The sequence below is a fragment of the Simochromis diagramma genome, unplaced genomic scaffold (assembly GCF_900408965.1).
Source record: "Simochromis diagramma unplaced genomic scaffold, fSimDia1.1 OVJJ01000304.1, whole genome shotgun sequence".
In the NCBI taxonomy this organism is placed as follows: domain Eukaryota; kingdom Metazoa; phylum Chordata; class Actinopteri; order Cichliformes; family Cichlidae; genus Simochromis; species Simochromis diagramma.
Genome location: NW_024387030.1, coordinates 17,286,633 through 17,308,280, shown reverse-complemented (window position 1 = coordinate 17,308,280; position 21,648 = coordinate 17,286,633). Strand labels below are relative to the sequence as shown.

At 41.7% G+C, this 21,648-nt stretch overlaps 2 protein-coding genes across 6 annotated transcripts in view; both read left to right on the top strand.

Annotated features, from left to right (window-relative positions):
* The window catches only part of eif2ak3 (eukaryotic translation initiation factor 2-alpha kinase 3), a 28,521-nt gene extending 20,613 nt beyond the window's left edge, over window positions 1-7,908 (top strand). For both annotated transcript variants that reach the window (XM_040042317.1, XM_040042318.1), the window contains exons 11-18: window positions 461-583; window positions 1,253-1,402; window positions 1,888-2,437; window positions 2,554-2,727; window positions 2,991-3,164; window positions 3,271-3,372; window positions 4,068-4,130; window positions 5,234-7,908. In XM_040042317.1, coding sequence (XP_039898251.1) covers window positions 461-583; window positions 1,253-1,402; window positions 1,888-2,437; window positions 2,554-2,727; window positions 2,991-3,164; window positions 3,271-3,372; window positions 4,068-4,130; window positions 5,234-5,416 — 1,519 coding nt within the window. In that variant the 3' untranslated portion in view covers window positions 5,417-7,908. The remainder of the gene's footprint in view (window positions 1-460; window positions 584-1,252; window positions 1,403-1,887; window positions 2,438-2,553; window positions 2,728-2,990; window positions 3,165-3,270; window positions 3,373-4,067; window positions 4,131-5,233) is intronic.
* Window positions 7,909-11,070: 3,162 nt separating this feature from the next.
* atrn (attractin) overlaps window positions 11,071-21,648 on the top strand; it is a 129,381-nt gene continuing 118,803 nt past the window's right edge. For 2 of the 4 annotated variants that reach the window (XM_040042310.1, XM_040042309.1), the window contains exon 1: window positions 11,071-11,568. In XM_040042310.1, coding sequence (XP_039898244.1) covers window positions 11,330-11,568 — 239 coding nt within the window. In that variant the 5' untranslated portion in view covers window positions 11,071-11,329. The remainder of the gene's footprint in view (window positions 11,569-21,648) is intronic. The other 2 variants (XM_040042311.1, XM_040042312.1) reach the window with 1 other exon arrangement.

The following is a 21,648-nucleotide window of genomic DNA, read 5'->3' as shown; positions in this document are numbered from 1 at the left end:
TTGCATAAAAAGAACTTTATAATGATCCTTGCTGGAACTGTTTGACGTGCCAAACCGTGAGATACATGTAATATGCAACACTGTGACAGCTGTTGCTTTAGTTTAAAGGCAAGCTATGCTTGCTTTTGAAAACGTCTGCAACTGCAAATAATGTCTTCTCTTTAAGAGATTAAGTGGGAAGTAAACCTGCCAGAAAGTCATAAAGTTTAAAGTTTCTCTTTGGTTTGTAGAAATGTATTTTTGCTGACCTTAAAGTGGAGTGTGGCCAAGGCAGTGAAAAAACAAAGCACTTATCTTACACACTGGTTGTAATTCCCTCTCTGCTAATTGGGATTTATAATTTAATAGGCCTCCTTCTTGGTCTTTTTTTAAATTATCAGAGATCCAGATGATAATTTTAAAGCACTTGGAGGGCCGCGAGTCGTCTTTCCACACTGCTAACCAAAGTGTCTCTCCTCAGGTACCTGACAGACTTTGAGCCAGTGCAGTGCCTCGGCCGCGGGGGGTTTGGCGTCGTGTTTGAAGCCCGCAACAAAGTGGACGACTGCAACTACGCCATCAAAAGAATCCGCTTGCCCAATAGGTAGCGCATCTCTCGCTAGGCTGCGCCAGACTTCCTTAGCTGGAGGCTATTAGCTCTTCCTTTATCTCTGTTTTCTCTAAAGCTGTTAAACTGAGTTATGTAAGCAGCAGCCCACTGGTCTAAACACAGAAACCCATGCAGAGGAAACTGACATTTCAGAACAAATATTATCTGTGCGCTATAATTTATGCTGACAAGCATGGGTAATAAATGTTTAGCTGCAGTAGCTCTGTGTGTTTTTCTTTTAGTCCTGTTGTTCACTGATGCAACAAAGCTCAGATGTTAGTCTCTTTCACACAGTCTGTTCCAGCCAGGACTGTTCCACCTGCATTGCCTGTTCACTTTAAAAAGAATGGGGAGCCATTGTTGTTGTACCTTTTTAGTCAACAGCAGAGGCACCGTGGTTGCCACAGTGTGTTACATGCCATGGCTCCTTTTCCCCCCCGATTGCTGAAACACTATCTGAACATGCACACTGGGTTTGCTTTACACCATCTTTGCCTGGTTCTACATAAATAAGCAAAAGTGGCATTATAGTTTGATCCTCGTGTGAAAGGGGCTAATTATTTTCAGGCCTGCTGTGCTTATTCAAGCTTTGGTGGAGACTTGTGGCTTATTACAACCTCAGTGGGTTTTTCTTTTTCTTTTTTTCGTTTTTCTGTCGTTCAGGGAGCTGGCCCGGGAGAAGGTGATGCGAGAGGTGAAGGCTTTAGCAAAGCTGGAGCACCCGGGGATCATTCGCTACTTCAACGCCTGGCAAGAGAGCCCTCCTGAGGGCTGGCAGGAGGAAATGGACCAGAGGTGGCTGAAAGATGCAAGGTGAGCCAGATGTCTTTAAACCTTTTGTAGCTCAGCTGGCCGAACCAGCGTGCGGACATCCAATGAAAATCTAGCTGTCCCCTCTGGAATCATTAATTATTGACATTTGTGACAAATGGTGCACCACACATCTTTATCCCACTTGGCTAATTTGATTCACAGATGTTAAAATGCCACGGGATAAAAAAATCTTGTGCGCATTAAAATTGAGTATTTAAAATTTAATTTGATGTCTGCTGTGTGCTGCTTTTAATTGCTTTGGTGGATATGTATTGATTAGAACCATGTCCCCGTGCACTACACATGTAATATTACTACTGTGCTGTTTTTACAGCTCACATGACAAAAATCTGAAAGAACTACATTGAAAGCACCTTCTGCCTGTTGTTCACGAGTCCTTATTTAACTGCTGAAATGATTGGCACACATCTTCTGTTTGTCTTGCATCAATATTGGGAGAAACAACAATCCTTTTTCTCTTTCAGTACCACTGACTGGCCAATGAGCTTCCTCGATCACATGGAGGCTCTGTCAGTCAAAGTACCCGTCTCCAGCTCAGTGTCCCCTGTCCTCAACCCTCAAGGAGATGCTCATGAAGCATCAGCCAAAGATCATGTGCTGTTTTCCAGCAGCACAGGCAGCATTGTGGGCTTTGGCACCAACCTGTCCTTCCCCCCGCTGCTGGGCCACGACAGCCTAATGTCTGAGAGGGACAGCCAGGCCGACCCTGACGCGTCAGACACCCCCCACTCGTTCGAGCTCTGCCCTCCCCGCGGTCCCAGTGACTGCACTTCCTCTTCCTTTGATATTGTGTTCGAGGATTCGGGCTGCGATCGAGATGCCGACGCAGACACGGACTCTGCCTCTGGCCCAGCCAGTCCTGGCACGGTGACGGAGAAGAACAGTTCGTCCTCGTCACACACCAGACGACAGGAATCTGTCCCCCCCGTCTCTTCCTCTCCTCCTCGGCCAACCTCGCTCGCCCTGGCTCTCCCCACAACACCTCCAAATCCGCGGGTTCAACCTTCACCTAAGGTTTGTGAATAGTTTTGGGTTCTTGTTTTTTTTTTTTTTTTTTAACAATATATCCACTGTTTTTAAGAGTGCAGTGTGAAATTGTAATGTGGTGAATCCTCTCGCCCCGTCTCCAGGTCTACCTGTACATCCAGATGCAGCTCTGTCGGAAGGAGAACCTGAAGGACTGGATGGCTCAGCGCTGCCTGCTGGAGCAAAGGGAGCACAACCAGTGTCTGGACATCTTCTTGCAGATTGCAGAAGCTGTCGACTTCCTGCACAGCAAGGGGCTTATGCACAGGGACCTCAAGGTGAACATGTACACATCGTCTGTGCGTGTGTGACCATCTAAATTCTGTGATTTTGCTGTGTATATTAAACACAGGTAAAAAATATCCTGATTGCAGCTTCAGTTAGGGAAGAAAAACTTTCCTTCAGACTTGGCTGGATTAGAGTGTTGTGTGTTACTGTTTGTTTTATGGGCAGCATGTGAAGTAGAGTTTAGTAAACCACTCTGCTGTCGTCATTCTTTGTGTGGTGCGCGTGATGTAACCTGTAACTGCTGCTCCTGCAGCCCTCCAACATCTTCTTCACCATGGACGACGTAGTGAAAGTGGGAGACTTTGGCCTGGTGACAGCAATGGACCAGGAGGAAGATGAAGATGAACCGAGCGCCCTCACGCCTGCCCCACTCCTCACCCGCCACACGGGCCAGGTCGGCACCAAACTCTACATGAGCCCAGAGCAGGTGAGGAAGCGCCGTTCATTAAAGAAAAAAAACAACAACATTTAGTTCTTGGTTTCCTGCTTCTGCAATCAGGACTAATTATGTGCTTTCCTTTTTGTCCTTGCAGCTCTCTGGAAACTCCTACTCTCATAAAGTGGATATATACTCTCTGGGTCTGATCCTGTTTGAGTTGCTGTATCCTTTCAGGACTCAGATGGAGAGAGTGAGGGTGAGTCAGAAAACACATATCCTTATAAACCTGGCTTATTATTACTTTATTTTAGGATCTGTAAAAGGGTTGTGAATTACATTGTAATTAGGTTTCCTTAACAACCAAGAGATTAATATTATTGTAGGATTAATTTGTATTTAACATGATCTAAAACTGGTTTGAGTTCCTTTGCAAATTGTGCATATTTGCTGTCTGGCTCCTGTTAAACATCTCAACATCCAAAAACAATTTTGAGCTTAAAAAATAATGAAAAACATTTACTGTTCATCTTATTTACTTATTCTTACTGAGCTGCAGCGTCTATGAAGGTTTGAATAAAATGTGTTGTGGAACTTTTGAAAAACGTAAGAAATGATTCAATGACTGGATGATTCGGATTGAAATGAAATGATCTCATTTTGGCTTCAGTAAGAAGCCCAGCTGGCCAATTGTGTGTAAGCTAGTGAGGCCGTTTATCTTCCTGCCTCCTACAATGTCATTATGTGTTGAGAAATCAAGAATTCACGATTGCTGATTATTGTTATTTCTCTCATCGTTGCTGTTAGTTTATGTGTTGGCTTTACCCACGAGTGCTCACGTGAGGCATGCACAGGCAGTTTCTTAGTAGCCATGAAGTCTTTGTCTCAGCAACAAAGGACCTGGTAAGCCATTAGCACAGCTCGGCTCACAGGTGTTTACATCCTTTCTTCCAGACACTGACAGAAGTGAGAGTCCTGCGCTTCCCAGAGGTTTTCTCCAAAAACAATGTTCAGGAGGTGAGTTGCTATCTGCTGCCACCTAGTGGCTGTAAATATGCACTGCATCTGAGCCAGAAATGTAAGATATACATGATTGGGAGGTTTCTTCTCATCAGTGGTGCCAGCAGGACTCCAATTCATAATTTGAGCTCTCTATAATAATATTAGGAGCCCTAACTCTAACTTTAGCAGTGCTTCATTTTCAAAAGCCTAAAAAAAGATTCTGTTGTCTGAGCTTATTTGCTTCCAAACACATAAAAGTTACTTTTGTCTAATTCCTTATTCACAAGGGGTCGCAACAGCGGGTCGCTCTCCCATGTTTGATTTGGGAGATTTTCACGCTGGATGCCCTTTCCTGACGCAACCCCCAAAGGATGACATCAGCAAAATCCAACACAGCCAGAGTGTCTATTAAGTGCCAGAAATGTTGGCAAATTAATTCGAAACAATCCAGCTTGCAATATATTTGCATCATAACAGAGGAAGCTGTCAAAATTAATCAACGAAAGAATCCAAGGGAATGTTGTTACAAGTGTTTAAGTGAAAGTCTTCTGTATGCACAATCCATGCAGGATTATAGCTTCTGTTGCCGCTAGCGCTTATAATGAAGTCAGTCGCAGATTTAAATAGACTATAAAATAAATGAAAATCCGTTTGCACACTGAAAAGTTAAAAGCAGCTTGACTCATTTGCTGATTTATATTAATACTCGAATTACAATTAGAATGACTTATTTAATCAAATACACAGATGAGCATTTTTTTTTAAATTACCGCTCTGTATTAAGCATGGGACTGACCACCGAACTACAAACTGAGGCTGTAATTTGTTGTTTGTGTGGTCCTATGATCTTGTTTACCTGTTTTCTTTGTAATTAGATTAACATAATCCCAGAGCATAAGCTGTGATTCTCTGACACTGGAAATTACTTCTTACCTGAGTATCTCACTGTGCTAGTAGTAGTTCTGAGCCGTAGTATTTAAGTTGTTGTTGTTGTTGTTGTTTTTTAATTATTTCATTTAGTATTGTATTATTCTAATGTTTTTATAAGCAAAGCAGTTGAAGAAATGGATGATAATGTTATCTGACAGATTTTTACTGTCTGTTTCCTCCCTGTTTAGCTGGCCATGGTCCACAGCATGCTGTCACCGAACCCCAACAAGCGTCCCGAGGCGGCTGATATCACAGGGATGCCCCTCTTCCAGGAGCTCGAGCTGCCTTGCCGATTGGCCGTGAGGCAGCGCTCCCGCACTTACAGCGCCTCTTCGATGGGCCGCCCCTCACGCCAGACATCAACTAACTGAAAACCTTACAACATGTGACCCCCACCCCCACCTTGTGGTCTGCCACCCTACTGAAACCCCTCGGTGCCCTGCCATCCCATTGCGCTTCGGACACAATCACATTGAACACTAAGAACAGCAGATGTGCTGGATGGCGTCGCGCTCTCTTTACGGTAGTGAGGCACAAATCCTGCACAGCTACGTTTCTTAGTAAATACACATGCCGTTACATTTTGTTGCCTAGGCTTCCAATTTTAATCTTGCTTACAAATGAAGGGATATTTTAAAAGCGACAGCCGTTCCGTAACGTTCACTGCCAGGCTTGGCTCGAGTGGTACTTAGTACTTGCGAATAATTATCAGTGGCTATTTTAAAACAGCCCTGATTACCTGACGGGCAGCGTTTACTGTATCCAGACAGCTCGGAGTAGACTCTGCTTCTGATTTATTTCGCAGTGTTTACCTGTGACTATCCTAAAGCGTTGCCGTTCTCCTGACTCTGACATGGCGCACGTGCTAAGAACATGCTGCTTCCTCCCAACGTTCAGCCAGTGTTCACTCACTCACACTACACCTCAGGTATCAAAACCAAGAGGACACTCCAAAGGGGCCTTTGATGCTTGATCATCCTATCTACTAGTGATTTGTACTGGTCACTAGTACGAGCACTAATTGGTGTTCTGACACCCAACATGCCTGATACGGGAGACCAAAAAAAAGAGACCACTTTTTTTTTTTCCCTGTTTTTGTTTTGTTTTTTTAATGCGAGAAGGTGATGTGTTGCATAGAAAGAGTTTATGAGTCCTTTCCATCAGATATGACTTGCCTTTAGAAAGGGCCTTTGGCCCCTTCTGAATGAATGCTGAGCCTGTGGCTCTTGTCCTTTTGTATGTACCTGTTAGGAAAATGAAGGGGTGAATGTGAGTTTATCTTAAAGCCAGTAATTGGACAAAGTTTTTTTTTTTTTTGTGTAAATTCTACACAATGACTCTGAGGTGCTCAATCATTTTCTAACACCTCTTTGCTCTCTGTACAGAACTGAAGAGAAAACCCTGTTTATATGCTTTTCTTTGTAATTCCTAAGACCAATCTTGTACATATTGTTGCTTGTAAATGGCTTTTTCATTAAGCTACTGTAAGATAGTGTGATATACTGTGAGAGAGGAAACAAAGAGGAGACGATCTCTGATAGCTGAATGTTACTGCGTGACCTCCAGAGACGAGATGATGGTGGTTGCCTCTTTGAAATTATTCTCAGTGTTTGTTTTCACACGTTAGGGGACCCAAGTGGAAGGGGTTTGCCGGAGGAGAATCTGCATGAACCAGAGTGCCATTTGAAAGTCAGTTAAGTGTACTTTTCTTCGACGGATAACTCGCCTCACGTTTTCGGAATTGTGCTACTGTGCTCCGACCCCATCCAGCTGGTGTTCCCAGTGAAGCACAAAAACACAAATACTGAGGTCTGCAGCCCTCCTGTGATGCAGAAAAATAGCATTTAGCTAATAAGTCGATACTGTCGATACCCCTCTACACTGTGTACTGGGGGACCTGGACCTGATGTTGGTTATGTGATCCACATTTTTTTTTTATGTGCATTAGAAGTGCTGAATCACATGACCCATTTGTAACTACACACACTCACTAATTGTAACATGCTTTCAATGATTGTACTTTTTTAAGGCTCTTGTCTTTTTCTTTTTAAAGCACAGTTTTTTGATTATCTTCAGGGTTTTTGATTACTGTAAAATCCTGACTGTTACAGGAAGTCATAGTGATGTTTGCTCATCCATCCACTCAGCTCACTGAAGACGAGCCATTCATGTCCAAATCCAATTCTCTCGACGATGATTAAAACGAACTGTAAACCTACCACGACAGAGGTGGAAATTGCTTTGTTAAGGACTGTATAAAGAAGGTGTTCTTTCGTCACACCTTTTGTAGACTAAATGTTTCATATCTGATTCAGACATTTGATTCAGGGCAAATTCTTCTAGCGGAGAAAACGTTTCGTCCCCTGTTTTAATTCCAGAGTGAACTGTGATTATTCATGGACAAGGATGGGGGACTGTAATCACCTACAGCAGGAGATGGCTTGTCATCTTTATACCATTAATACTGAAAACAGCATTATAGAGTATTGTCAGAGGTTCTGCGCTTTCCCCTCTTTTCTGTCAATCCAAGAAAATGTGATTACACTGTAGGTCTTCTCTCACGCTTTGTTAAATCGTGTTTCTCCTCCTTCCACTCCAGGCGTCCGGATGGTTTCGTTGAAAAGTCAGACCCTTCTCCTCGGCGTCTGATCTCTCCTCCTAGACATGTAGTTGCGTGTTCTTGTGCACAACTCCCATGTTAAATTGTAAATATGTTCATTTGCTTTATTTATGTTTTTGATGCCGTGATCAATCCTTTTGGGGTTGGTGTTATTACGAATGCGCTTCATTCGATGGAGTGCATTGGAATATGATGACTTCTTAAAAGTCTAAATTTAATAAACTGTTCTATACCGTTTGTAAAGTTTTGTGTCCTTCGTCTGGAGTCTCTGGGTCAGTGTGTTGGGGGGGTTGTTTTTGTTTTTTTAAAATAACAATCACCTGTTCATCAGTCGGGATGACTGCTAAGAAATTCAGACACAAACAGGAATATAACTTGAGGCAGCAGGCCTATAAATCATTTTGCTGTCTCTTACTTGACATATTTTCTCACATGTATATGATGCACTGAAATAGAAGATTACAACGTGACAGAGCTCATCTAATAATGTGCTTTCATACATTTTACAAAGTGAGAGTGAGTAAGAGTGATGAGAGTATTATATCAAAGTAAGCGCCAGCAAGGCTGTAAATCAATAAAGATGAATTCAGTATAGCCTTAAAAGCTGGGACAGACAAAACCGTATGACATCTGAAATATTTCATGATTTCATGATTATTTGTTGTTTTTTTATAAAGTGCTTTACAAACCTGAACATTACAGCGAACAGCTGGAATTTCCCGTTTCAGTGCAGCTGACCAAAGAGACAATTACAGCTAAAGAGACGGTGAAAGTGGACAGTATATCCTCTGTTTCTTAGTGTAAAACTCATTGTTACAGACGGGCAGCACAAGAGTGATCCCCTCAGTTAATGATTCTCTCACTAGTTAGCTAAAATAAACGAATGTAAGTCTATGAGCCACAACCAACCATCCCAGTGACGTAACGTTCTGTGTGGCATAAGGTGGCGCTACACATGTTCTCAAAATTTAAACATCACCAAGATGTGTGGCCTCTGCTCTTCAGTAAACTTGGGGGCTGCGGATGGCCTCCTGGATCCAGCTCAGTCTGCCTCTGACCCCTGGAGGGCGTTATTGTGGTTTCCCAACCTCATTATCGAGTACATTTGTGACACACACACACCACACGGAGATAGTCAAAGTCAAAATAAACTTTATTGTCATCTCTGCTATATACAGTACAGTATATAGAGAGGCTCCAGTTACAGCAGTGCAAAAGAACAACAATAAATATAGGAAGAGTAAGAATAAATATACACTTTGAGACTGAGGTAAGGGGAGTAAATATACCTTGACCTTGAGTGGCTTTAAATATATGTGGATATATGTATCTGTGCGTTTTCATATTTTTGTGTTCCAGGTTATTCATCTTTGTTTTTTCTTAGAGGTCCAGCAGTTGGGGAAACATTGTGCATTTCGATTTGTACTCTATCCTTTTGTTATATTTTCCCCTATTTTCTCCTCCCATCTTTTTTCTCTCTCTCCTGCCTGTCCTTCTTTACACATAGTATACCACATAATGTAATAACTGAAATAACACAAATAGAAATGAATAAATAAAGAGATAAAAAAAAAAAATACATGAAAAAGAGGAGCATATAGAGATTTATACAGCTGATCTTGGAAAAACACAATGTGTTTGGCACAACAGTGCATTCATCATAAATCTTATTTGCAAAAGCTGCCAGACAGGACAGGATTTTAAAAAACAAACAAAATTTACCAGGTCATTCCATATAATACAGTGTTGATACAGGACGAACACCTTGAAGATAACCCTTATATCAAATTGTGTATAAAGGGAAGGCCTCTTTTTGGCGTAACTTGATGTATTCAGCCACTTACAGATAGGGATAATGATGTGCTTTAACTTTGTAATCCTCAACGCTTGTAAAATCAAGTTAAAACTGGAGGTTACCTTCCAATAAAAACTTCAGCAAGGCTTTTTAGCTGTCACTGAGGAAGTACCGTGCCAAAAACAAATCAGGTTAGTCTCAGAAAGAGAATTGTTGATGATCAGAAAGCAGGGGATGGACATACAAAGTTATCACAAGGTTTCCAAGTGTCAAGAACTGGAGAGAGAAGTATCACCAAGAAACTCAAAGAGAGCCACACTGTACAGAATGAGCATGGCAGAGGTAGGGAGAAGAACATTTCAAAGACTCTGGAAAGAATACTAGCCAGAGAAAAATGGCAAATAACCCCAGAACATCTGCCAAGACATGAGTGAATGATGGGAATTGTAGTCTCAAAGAACACAATCGCTAGAACTCTGCACAGTAATTGACTATGAGGTTATAGACAGAAGAACATGAAGGAAAGCCGAGAGAAAGATTATGAGAGATGAAAAGTACAGCTGTTTGGACACAGAGAAAGAATGGAGAAGCTTAAGTGGAAGTATTATGGTGTGTCTACATCATAAAGCAGAGCTTGCAGGAGGCATTCTGCCCATCTGGTCTTTACATTTCTTTTGGACTTCTTTTTCTTTGGATTATAAATCCAAGTGAAACTTTTGCATTTTGTTTGGGACCATTTATCAGATATACAAAGGCTCACTTATGGTTTAGGATTCTGCCTTGAGTGTCTTGTCTCTCTACCACAACATGTAAGATGATTTGTGAGATTCTGCATCTCGGATTAGAATTCAAGGTTAATAGTCTTAGTTTCACAAGTTATAACTAAAAACGGTGTCCTGTTGTGTGCGCAAAGCATCATGGAAAGGCTAGTTATAGTACTATAACAGTCATAGTGGTATACACTTTTCCTCATATTCAGTGACGCATGACTATAAAGTTTAAGCTAAATAGCTAAATAGGTTAACTTAACTTAAGCTTAGAATATGGCCATAAAATCATAACATTTAAGAGGCAATATTGTATAGGCTTATCAATTATCTGATTTAACCCTCTCAAGGCAGGCTTTGCCTATTTGCAACAGTTAAAAACTAACAACCTGATTACCCCACATACATATTTTATGATTTTTTTTTACTCAGAAGTACCACTGCAGGACTTAGTTGTGCATTAGCAACACAAAGTTTAATTTGAGCCTGAGAGGGTTAAAATGAAATGAATAAATAAACCCACGATATGAATTAAATGTCAACAGCTGCTGTTCTTAAGAGCATAAACATTTAAATCGTGAATAGTCTGATTTTATGTGAACTATGTCCTGTAGTGGGAGCGGAGGAAGGAGGTCATATTTCTTATATATTATTATTTTGTATTAAAAATATTAAAATAAACATCGAACTACGCTTAGAACACGAGCAGCAAACGGACGACGGTGATTATTTTAGAGAAAAAAATAATAAGAGAAAGCTGCTAAGGAGCTGTCTGAGAAAACGAAAGGACTTTTCCTGTCTTCCAACATAAAAGTTTAAAGCCCTGCGCGCTCTGCCTCCTTCCGTTGCGCATTTCCGTTGTCGTGACGTCACTTCTGGATGTAAATATGCGGCTTGGTGCGGCGCTGGGAAACACAACCACTGGAAAGATGTAAACCAACTAACCGGCAGAAACCAGGTTCAGCGAAGACACTAAACCTTCCCTCTAGGGAAACCGTACCTCTGGTCCAATAAACGGAACTACATCAACAGGTAGCTCGTCGGCTCGCTACCTCCGAAGTCAGCGGAGCGCCTGCCTCTAGCAGCCATCTTTTGTGAGAGAATGTACGGGGCGACGCGGCGGGCCTGCTCGGGCTCTGGTCGGGACCGGAGCTTGCTGATGCTGACCACCGCGCTCCTTCTCTCGGTTATCGGGCTGCTGTCCGGCTTGCCTGGCTTCACCGAGGCCAAGGAGTGCGATAAGCCGTGTATGAACGGCCAGTGTAACACCGCCACTGGCGAATGTGTATGTTTCCCCGGCTGGGTTGGGGACCAATGCCAGCACTGCGGAGGGCGATTCAGGTAACGTAAAACACACTGGCAGATTATAGCCTACTGTTAGCAGTGACATAAGCTGAATGTGGAGTCTACGTCTGCCTTGTTTTGCGCCAAATGTTTGCTAATTCAGACCTGACAGTCCTTGTCTGGAGATGGCGAGCAGCCCACACTCGAGGCGTTCAAGTACCGGTCTGCTACTACCTCTGCCCCAGCTACAAGCGAAGCGGTTCCCCCCAAAGGCCACAGTCCTCCTTGTTTAAATGCAGCATGTGTTTGCTGAATGATTCAAGTGTGTGGGTTGGACGGCTATGCCTGTGTGAATGTGGTATTTAACATTTGACCAACATTGAGCTTCAGAGCTTTTTAATCCGAATTAGTGTCACATCTTGCCACTCATTCACGCAGATCATCAGCCTGTTTTCGTACACACCATTTCTTGACTAAGATCACCTATCAGAAAGGACAGAACCATGAGGAGTAGCCGGGCTGCATGTTTCCTCTGTAGTCTGACATTATTCTTTAGAAAATCTGACAGCACAGACAGACAGACTGCCCCTCAAAACCATTTTGACTTGTAGCCACAGTGCACTCTCTGCTAGCCTTTATTTATTTATTTTTTTTTCAATCTAACCAAGTAATTTATCTCTGACTAAACCAGACTGCTGTTCTGTTGGTAGTGTCCCACTTTTTCAGGCCAGTAGGTGAGACGCTTTGCATTCTTCAGCTTCACGGGACTCTTTGAAAAGCTGCCTGCATGATGTTTGGCCCACTGAAACGTTCAGATAACTGATATTGTGTGCTGATGCCAGAACAGCAGCAGCTCAGGGTCAAAGTATGGGATGTGGGGGGGGGGGGCACTTTGTGCTTTTATAGCTGAGCTGCCCAGGTTAGTGAGAAGTGGGAGGAAGGTACCACTTGACAAACCCATTATTGCATCATCTCTCACTCGCCCCCCACACCCCCCTCGTATCTGCCCACATCCGTGTTGGCTTTCTTTAACTCTGATTTAAACCATGAGTGCCACTAGTTTGTGTGCGAGTGTGTGAATGCCAAAGCTGCACATTTTCGAAAGTTGTAAACTGGCAATTATTACCGCTGTGCCCGTCCTCTGTTCCCATTTTACTGTCACTTTGCATTACTGGAGTTTGTCCTCTGATCTGGAAATTATCCCGCAGTACTTGATGACAGTTTCACTCGGAATCAGTCACGATCACTTTCCATAGCATCGCGCCCTTCTGCTCATCCTTCAACTATGACATTTAGCAAGCACCGAATGAAAAAAACATCTTGTTCCCCAAATCATTTTTTTCCTTGACAGAGCTCAAATGTGACCTCTTGAAGTAATTTTACACTTCTGCTTTCTTTCTTTTCGCTGTTAAGCAAGGTGATCTTGTTCTGATGAGCTAGCGTGTCTGTGCAGCTAAGAACGTGTGAGTCGGGTCCACCCTGTAGGCAGCGGATTTTCTTCTCTTTTTTCGTAAAGGGAGTCCAGAGCATTTTATTCAATACTGTGTCATGCTGCCTCTGCTTGTGATCAGTCTTGCCAGGTCATAAAGCAGAGCCAGCGGGAGGCCTGCTGTGTTATGCGCGCTCACAAGTCGGTCATGATGAAGGGAAGGGAAGCTGGAACAATTTCCACATTAGTGCAGCCGATTGGTGAGCACATCTGAGCAGGTGAAATGAAGGCTGAATGGCTGCTGAGCGTCTAATGTTTCAGAACACTGGGCTTAAGTGGTCTCTGGGTGAAATGGCTCATCTTGGCTGTGAATAAAAACTGTGATTCTGTTGCACTCGAGTATCAGCCTCGACAGTCTATCAGTGTGGGAAATCATCGCTGACCACCAGCTGCGTTCAGGGTACCCGTCTCTAAGAATGCTGGGTTTGAATGGAGTTAAACTCTGTTTATTAATATTTATGATTTTTCTCTCATTAGTTAGTAATGTGTAATAGAGAAGAGGCTAAAGTCAATGGAATTTGCTTATTTTGTCCTAAACAGCTGACAAACCCAGTGGTTGGCTTTTATGTAGATCTTTATTTGTACGCCACGCTCTTTTATTGTAGGGTGGTGGTTGACTGGCATGCATTAAAAGTATAAGACATACTCTTTCAGTCGCCCTTGATCAAAATACCAAAGCTTTAGGTTCTTTTTCAGGACTGCTTTAATACAACCCAGGGGGTCAACTGCTAGGATGAACCTCCCTACGGGGCTCATTAAAGTTAATCCGTTTTTTCTAAGGCTGCTACGTTTGTCTTTTCCAGCTTCTTTTAAAAGCTTCATCCTGGCATCAGAAGAAAAACTCTGCTGATAAGTGGAAAAAAACGGAGATCTCTCTTTGCTTCACAGTGCTGCCAGACTGGTTGTGGTGCTGCTTGTCTGACCGTGAACTTCGCTAATAGCAGAACAGGCCACTCTCGTACAGTGTAATGTTCAGCTGTCAGTGCTCCTGTGTCAGTGGGTCCAGCATTAAAAGTGATACTGAAGCCACATCACCCTAGGCTAATCATCTTGAAGTGGAACGGTAAACGTACTGCTGCTGTGATTCCACATTTGCTTGGAATCGGCGCTGTGTTACTTTGTTAACACGGTCAAAGCGCTGATAGTTTTTCACGGAGAGCCTGTGGTCTGAGGCCGTGTTTAGCATACAGACAATGCTGCCATACAAGGCTCGGTGAATGCTGGTAAAAGCAGCTTTCTGTGACAGGGGTGTGCCAAAATGGAGTCCCTATTCTAGCTTTGAGGGCCAAAAATCAACATGAAGAAGGGGGTTGTTGTTGTTGTTCTTTTGATATAAACTACTGTGCAAAAGCCTTGAAGCACCCCTCATTTCTTTTGTTTTAGAGTGGTCTTAACATTAGGTCTCCAGGCTTTCTGGGTTTTTCTTTGCACATCCTTTTCACTCATTTTCAGTCCAGTTCTTGTTCATGGACATTTTCAGGGGATTTTTACTTTTGGAGCCACTTAATGCTGACTTATGAATCATCCAAGTATTAAAAAACCACCCAAAACAAGGGACGCACTACTGTTGTCTGCACATGACAGAAAACTTGATTTGTATCTTTAGGCGCTTTGTTACTAGCAGCCTTCTGGGGAAAAAAATCCCAAAGATAACGGTTTGACTGAGACAGAATATTATTTTTGCACCAACAAAGTGATTCCTAAACAATAATTAGCTGCACGCTTAGCATATCTCTACAAGGTGTACTGTTTATTCTTAAATATATGGAGGAAGCTGGACTAGTGGAGGACAAAAGAAGGCCTAAAAATCTGTCTACGGCAAATAAACTGAAAGTAAGATGGGAGAAAAGACTGAGGTATGCATAATGACACAAGAACTGGACTTCCATCTGATCAAACACACACATCCACACATGCGCAATAACACTAAGTGCAATACTCTTTTTCTGACAAAGTTGTATTTTTACTCAGTTGTATAAAGCATTTGTATTTTATTTTTATCCTATTGTATATTTTATTCTACTGTATATATTATTTTATTCTATTCTGTACAGTTGTGTACACTATTTTCTTCTTATTGTATTCTAATTTTTGCTATATAACATTTGCACTGTCCACTTCCTGCTGTGACAAAACAAATTTCCCACGTGTGGGACTAATAAAGCTTATCTCATCTTAAAAACAGTAACAACAGGTCTTGCAGAATAATTGATCGAAATTTGAAGTTTCAACATGTGTCGATTGTGTAGAGTTACAATAATGACTGTTTGCAGCCGTCTGTAAAACACACTGGATGCTCTGTCGTGGTTTGGGGCTGCATTACAGTCATTGGTGTTGAGGATCTTGTTGAACTTGATGGATCTAAGAAGGCAGATTCTGGTGATCCATGCCATACTATTGGGTAAGCATCCGATTGTCAGTGGTTTATTTATGGATTGACCTCCCTAGAGCAAGGACCTGAACATTATTGTAGCAGTGTTCGGTCATCTTTACAGAGAACAGAACAAATGCAGCCAACATCCAAAGAAGAGCTTTGAATGTTCTTCGAGAAGCCTTGAAAGACTATTGAAGAACTTGAGACTACTCATTTCCCATTTTCCTAATTATAGTTTAACTTAGTTTTCCATGGATATTTCATTCTGTTATTCCCCTGTTTTGGGTCAGGGAAACTTTAATATTAATCCTACTGCATCACCAGTTTATGTACATTTTGTTAACCTTTGGTAGCCTTGACTTCAAAGTTTCAGGCAGCCACCTTCTTCGTTTTAAATTTCTATCTGAGTTTAGGGCTTTGTGATAGCCACTAACAAAGTACAGGTTCCTTATTTAATTCTTCATATTTGAAATTAAAACATTCAATTACAAATGCTTGCTGTCTTTAAAATCTATTGTTCAACGATTGTACTATATGCCCCTGGGTGTGCGAGGTCCACAGAGGATTAAAGCAAATGGATAATAAAAAAAAAAATCTTTAGCTTGAGACCTTATCACAAACCTTTAACTTCTTATTTCTAATAATTTCTTCTCCGACAATTCACGTCTTACATGTGGACATGAAAGGTTTTGTAACCCCCCATAACTGTTGATGCTGACAAAACGAATGTTTAAGAAAAGATAAGATCAGACTTTATTGATTCCACGGCGGGGGAATTTTAATTTGAAGTATCTTATAAATATTTATCAGAATTTTATATTTCAACCACATTAAAAACCTTTTTCCGCTCAAATTAAATTTCTCCCCAAGTCCCACAACAAGCAGCCCACAGCTTGATGGCACCTCCACCATGCTGGGTTGGTGTTCCTATACTTGCAAACTCTTTTCTTCTCCAACCAATATGATCGCCATTACGGCCAAACAGTTTCATCAGACTAGAGCAATAAAAAATTGTAAGATCTTTGTTTGCATGTAAGGACTGGTTTCATTCTGAACACTTGAGTTCTGCAGAATCTTGTTAAGGTGCTTTTAAAAATTGTTCTCAGAGGCAGATTCGCCTCCTTTCTGAGTACTGTAATGGCTGCAGATTTCTACTTTTATGCTGTTGTTTGCTCACCTGGGACCTTCAGTCACTGTAAATTGCTTCTAGGGTTTTTTCCTCTTGTACATTTTGCTAATTGTATGGTTTCATTTAATAGATGAAAGCAAATAGTTGACAGGAAACAAGTGGAGCAAGAGATTGGGAAGAACAGTTCATTAGCTGCTGTAGCTGATGGATGGATGTTCTTCCTCTCCTGCCTGACTGGAGCTGTTAAACTAGGATGCAGGCTCACTGTGTTAGAGAAGCTTTAAAAAGCTTTAAAAACTAATAAAGTGACAGTTATAACTGTAACTGTAAGTTGTAGCTACAATCCTTGCTTGTCATATTAACGACTGTAGCCATGAGGCTGATCTCTATCACATAGTGTCTACAAAAGGCTGCTTCACGCCTGTTGGTTTGAAGACTCTTGGACACAAATGCACATTTTTATTAGCATGACATAAAACTCTTGCGGAGATAATTTATTTAATTTTTTTTCATAGAATGGGGATTCCCAAGCAGTTTTCATATGCAGCAGGACGGGGTGGTGCATAAAGAGTCTGATGCCTGTTCATGTTCTGGCACTGGTTTGAGTACCAGTTGCAATTGGTTGCAATTAATGTGAAACCTGGAAGTGTCTCAATTTACCTGCTTATTTTTTTAATAATTTTATGTAAAGAGCGCATATTGAATCCTAAGTGCTCTCATAGTGCCACCCCCTCAGTGTTTGGGAGTTCTTGCTTGTTTCTCAACTTTAAAGTGGCTTCTGGAAATGCTTTAATGTAATTTGGGTGAACTGATAGCGGAGTAGTTGGGGAATATATTACGTAGGCTCGGATGCTTGCTTGCTTTCCCCACATTCATCACATCTTGCTCTACTACACGTATCTAATAAAAGCAAAATGAGAGGGATATTAGTGACTGTGCTTTGTTTTAGTTTCCTAAACTCCTGCTGTAGTCCTTTGGTTTTTCACTCGTTCTCACGCTAAGCTTTCTCATCAAATAATGACAGTAATGGAACTGCTGAAACGACAGATTAATAGTTGATTGTGTGTTAAAGAGCTCCTTTGAAATGTCCTTTAATAAATGTTTAGAACTGCTTTTTGTAATAAATGAAACCGTTTTTTCTTTTTTGTTCTCCCATCGGGTTTCCTCCTTTTATGTGTTAGTGACTGAATGAATCTATTCATTCAAATGTATATCTATTAGGATTTTGTTTCCAGGTATGGGAAAGAAACAACAACTTTAAAAAGAGTCCCTTCCATTAATACACTGCTGATGTATGTGTATATCTTAGTGTTAGTTGTTGATCATTTTAGTTTGGGTAGTGGGTAGTGACCGAAAGAACGAGATCGTGGATACAAGCGGCAGAAATGAGCTTCCTCCGAAGGGTGGCTGGCCTCTCCCTTAGAGATTGGGTGAGAGGTTCGGTCATCCGGGAGGGGCTCAGAGTAGAGCCGCTGCTGCTCCACATCGAAAGGAGCCAGCTGAGGTGGTTCGGGCATCTGACAAGGATGCCTCCTGGGTGAGGTGTTCCAGGCATGTCCCACCGGGAGGAGGCCCCGGGGCAGACCCAGGACACGCTGGAGAGATTATATCTCTCGGCTGGCCTGGGAACGCCTTGGTGTTCCCCCGGATAAGCTGGAGGAGGTGGCTGGGGAGAGGGAGGTCTGGGCCTCTTTGCTTAGGCTGCTGCCCCCGCGACCCGGCCTCGGATAAAGCGGATGAAGATGGATGGAGTTCAGTCTCTTGTGTAGCTTAAATATTAGTCGATTAGCCCCTCTTTACAAAAGCCACCTCTTCTCCAGTTAACTAATGGCCACACTGCTGCGCTACTGATTTTTGTCTTCTTTAAATGTCGTGGTAAATTTCTTCCCGATGACATTCAAAGTCATATCAAATTTTTAAATCATGACCACCAATGAAAATGTGACATCGCCCCTCTAATATTCTGTAATCGGCCGCTTTCTTCTCTTTGCTACAGAGGCAAAAAGCTTTTTGCCTCTGTAGCATTTACACTCTGTCTGAGCATGCTCTGAGCGTGCCTCTCCAGGCTGTACCACTGAAACAGGACTGTTGTCGCCTTTGAATAAGCAGTTGTTTGCTTTGCTCTCAAGCTGCACCACTTTACCCTTTGCAGACCACTTGGCTCAGCTGCACGAATACCATTTGTATTAGAATAGACTCTGTGAAATGAAGCATTTTATCTAATATCAATTTTTGCCACTAGCAAAAAGCACAGACACTAAGGGATTTTTTTTAATCTTAAAATCAGGGTGTATTTTGTCTGAAAGTAAAGATAAGGTGTTGTTATTTCTAATACTGGGGTGATCGTGGCTCAAGAGTTGGGTCTTCGTCTTGTAATCGGAAGGTTGCCGGTTTGAGCCCCGGCTCGGACAGTGTCGGTCGTTGTGTCTTTGGGCAAGACACTTCACCTACCGCCTGCTGGTGTTGGCCAGAGGGGCCGATGGCGCAATATGGCAGCCTCGCCTCTGTCGGTCTGCCCCAGGGCAGCTGTGGCTACAACTGTAGCTTGCCTTCACCAGTGTGTGAATGTGAGAGTGAATGAATAGTGGAATTGTAAAGCGCTTTGAGGGGTCCCGAAAAAGCGCTATATAAATGCAATCCATTATTATTATAACTAGATGCTATAATGTGCCTAAGGGCTTAAAGAGCCTCAATATCGTTTTTATACTTTTACACCACTTTAAAGTATAAAAATATCATTTGAAAATATATATTTTTGTTGCAGTTTACCAGCTCATTTAGTATATTATAAGCTTTAACGAAAACAAGGAATTTATAGTGAAACAACTACCAGCTCAGTTCAGTGTTTTGCTCCCAGGTATGCTTTAGGTACACAGTCGCGTCCTAAATGACCCTTTCCAAGTCCCAACATAATACAAACTCAGAGGGTGCAGCTGATAAGCTGTAAATGTGTAACCTAATTCTGGGTATGTCGCTTTCACAGAAGCATCTAATAGGTTAAAAAAATATATGAAAATGTTACATCACAGCCAGTGAATCAGTATTTATTTGTTTATTCACCAAATACTTTGAAATGCTTTTAAACAATATTTAAATTTAGAATTTTCTCTCTTTGTTAGCATGTTTGGTTGCTAGCTGAATAGCCGGTGATCCTATTTAGAGAGACGTTTTCCTAATTAATCAAAGATTACGATTATTTGTCACGATTATTCATTACGTTTATGACAAAAATGTAAACATAACACATCTTCAGATCTATATAAATCGTTGTAAGACAAAATGAATCAGAGGAGCACTGCTTTTACTTTTGGATTATCCTAAATTTTTCAGACAAATAATAATATACGGTAAGGTTTTTCACTCGACTGAACCTACATGATGAATGTGACTAAAACTCGTAGCAAAGTTCATGCATCAGCTAGACTCCAAATTAGTGTCTTTCAGGCCTTCAGATGTGTTACTTGTGGTGCTTTGGGGTGCAGACGCACAGCACTCTTTGGATATGATTTCTTCTTGGTTACCTCACGTGCACTAAATCTGAAGTATTTCCAAACAACAGTAATGATCTGCTTCAAGGGGCAAGCTCTTTGCCTTCTGTTGTGCCACACATTTGCATTTGTTATATACTTGTCCAGAAACTTTGCTGTGCAGTGTGGGAGTGACTGTGATTGGCCCATGCATGCATGTGGCTGGGCAGCGATTTAGAGTGCATTTGATTTGCTTTGTGTTTTAAAACCGCAAAAACATACTCGATCATGCTCATTTAATTATTGGAAGCCAAAATAGTGATCAGACCTAAAATCCAATTAATTGTGCAGCTTAATCCTAGTATATATTTTGGCCCTCAGTTGCTGTTAGAATTAGTTTCAAGCTGGTTAGAGGCCACTCTTACATCTGGAGCAGATACTTGTTGATGCTGCTGGATTTCTGACGAGCCCAACTGAAACTACTGAATTTGCTCATTTAGAGTTGAGGCATAACACAAAGCCAGTCCTATCACTCGGTTACTGAAGTGTCACCCTTGACTTCCTCTAATGTTGTTCGACTGTAAGGTTGATGAGTTTCCCTTTGGTTGCAGATCTGTTCCTGTTGTTGTTGTTGTTTTTTTAAATATTGTTTACCTTGTAAGTATGATAATTGTGTTTTAACAACAGTACAGTATGTTAACTGCACATGCATCAGTGTGTTGAGTTCATGACTTTCTTATCACTCTCACAGGGGGGAGAAGCTGTTTGTCTGCTTGCTGCAAAAGCTGAAAGTCCCTGTTGGCCTGGCTTTATTATCGCTGGCTGATCTGTAATTATAGACATGGTGTACACGTTTGCAAACCTGCCACAAGTCTCACCGTATGTGTTGAAAGTATTCTCTTAAAGGAATCGGTGAGCCATCAACATTCAGCATGGACTCAGTGTAAAAGAATCAAGCCAAGATTTGCTGTTCTGTTAAAAACTTTCATCCACAAGTTGCAGCGACAGCACAAAGAGCATTGTTGTCATATAGCGTCATGCATTTGGCCTGTTAACCGCCCTTAACAACACCCTTAGCCTTGGACCATGAGCCTCCAATTCACACAGCTGGGACTATAGGCCTGAACCTCTGCAGTAATTGGAGCAGGCTTAAGTCTTCAGTAACGTGCAGCACTTCTTGTTGCCTAGCTACAAACAAACCTGAGTTGTGCAATATGGAATCTCCCCAGAAGCTCTCAATATAGAGATGAATATTTAAAAAAAACACAAAAACGTCACACTGAAAGGAGAACATCCTGTTTTTTGGTTTTTGTTTTTTTAAGTGAAAGGATATAAATACTTCTATTTTCCATTTAAAAAAAAAAAAAAAAAAGACATGAAATTAAAAAAATCACTCATATTATAAGACACAAGTTCGGACCTGTAGCAAAATGTCAAACTGCTCAGCTTGTATCGATTGATTAATTTTGCTAAAAGCGCTTTTTTAAAATGTTCTACTTGTGCTGCAGACATCTATAAATCGCTTCTTTAACTGCACACGGGAGCAGTGTGTTCTCTGCAGCTTCCTCAGCAGACGTCGGTGTGAAATGTTGCTGAGAGACTGTTTTGGAACAAGAGAGCGACTGGGTGTGTTGGCAGACTCCTCGCACCTTGAGACCTGCATCAGTAATGATACAAT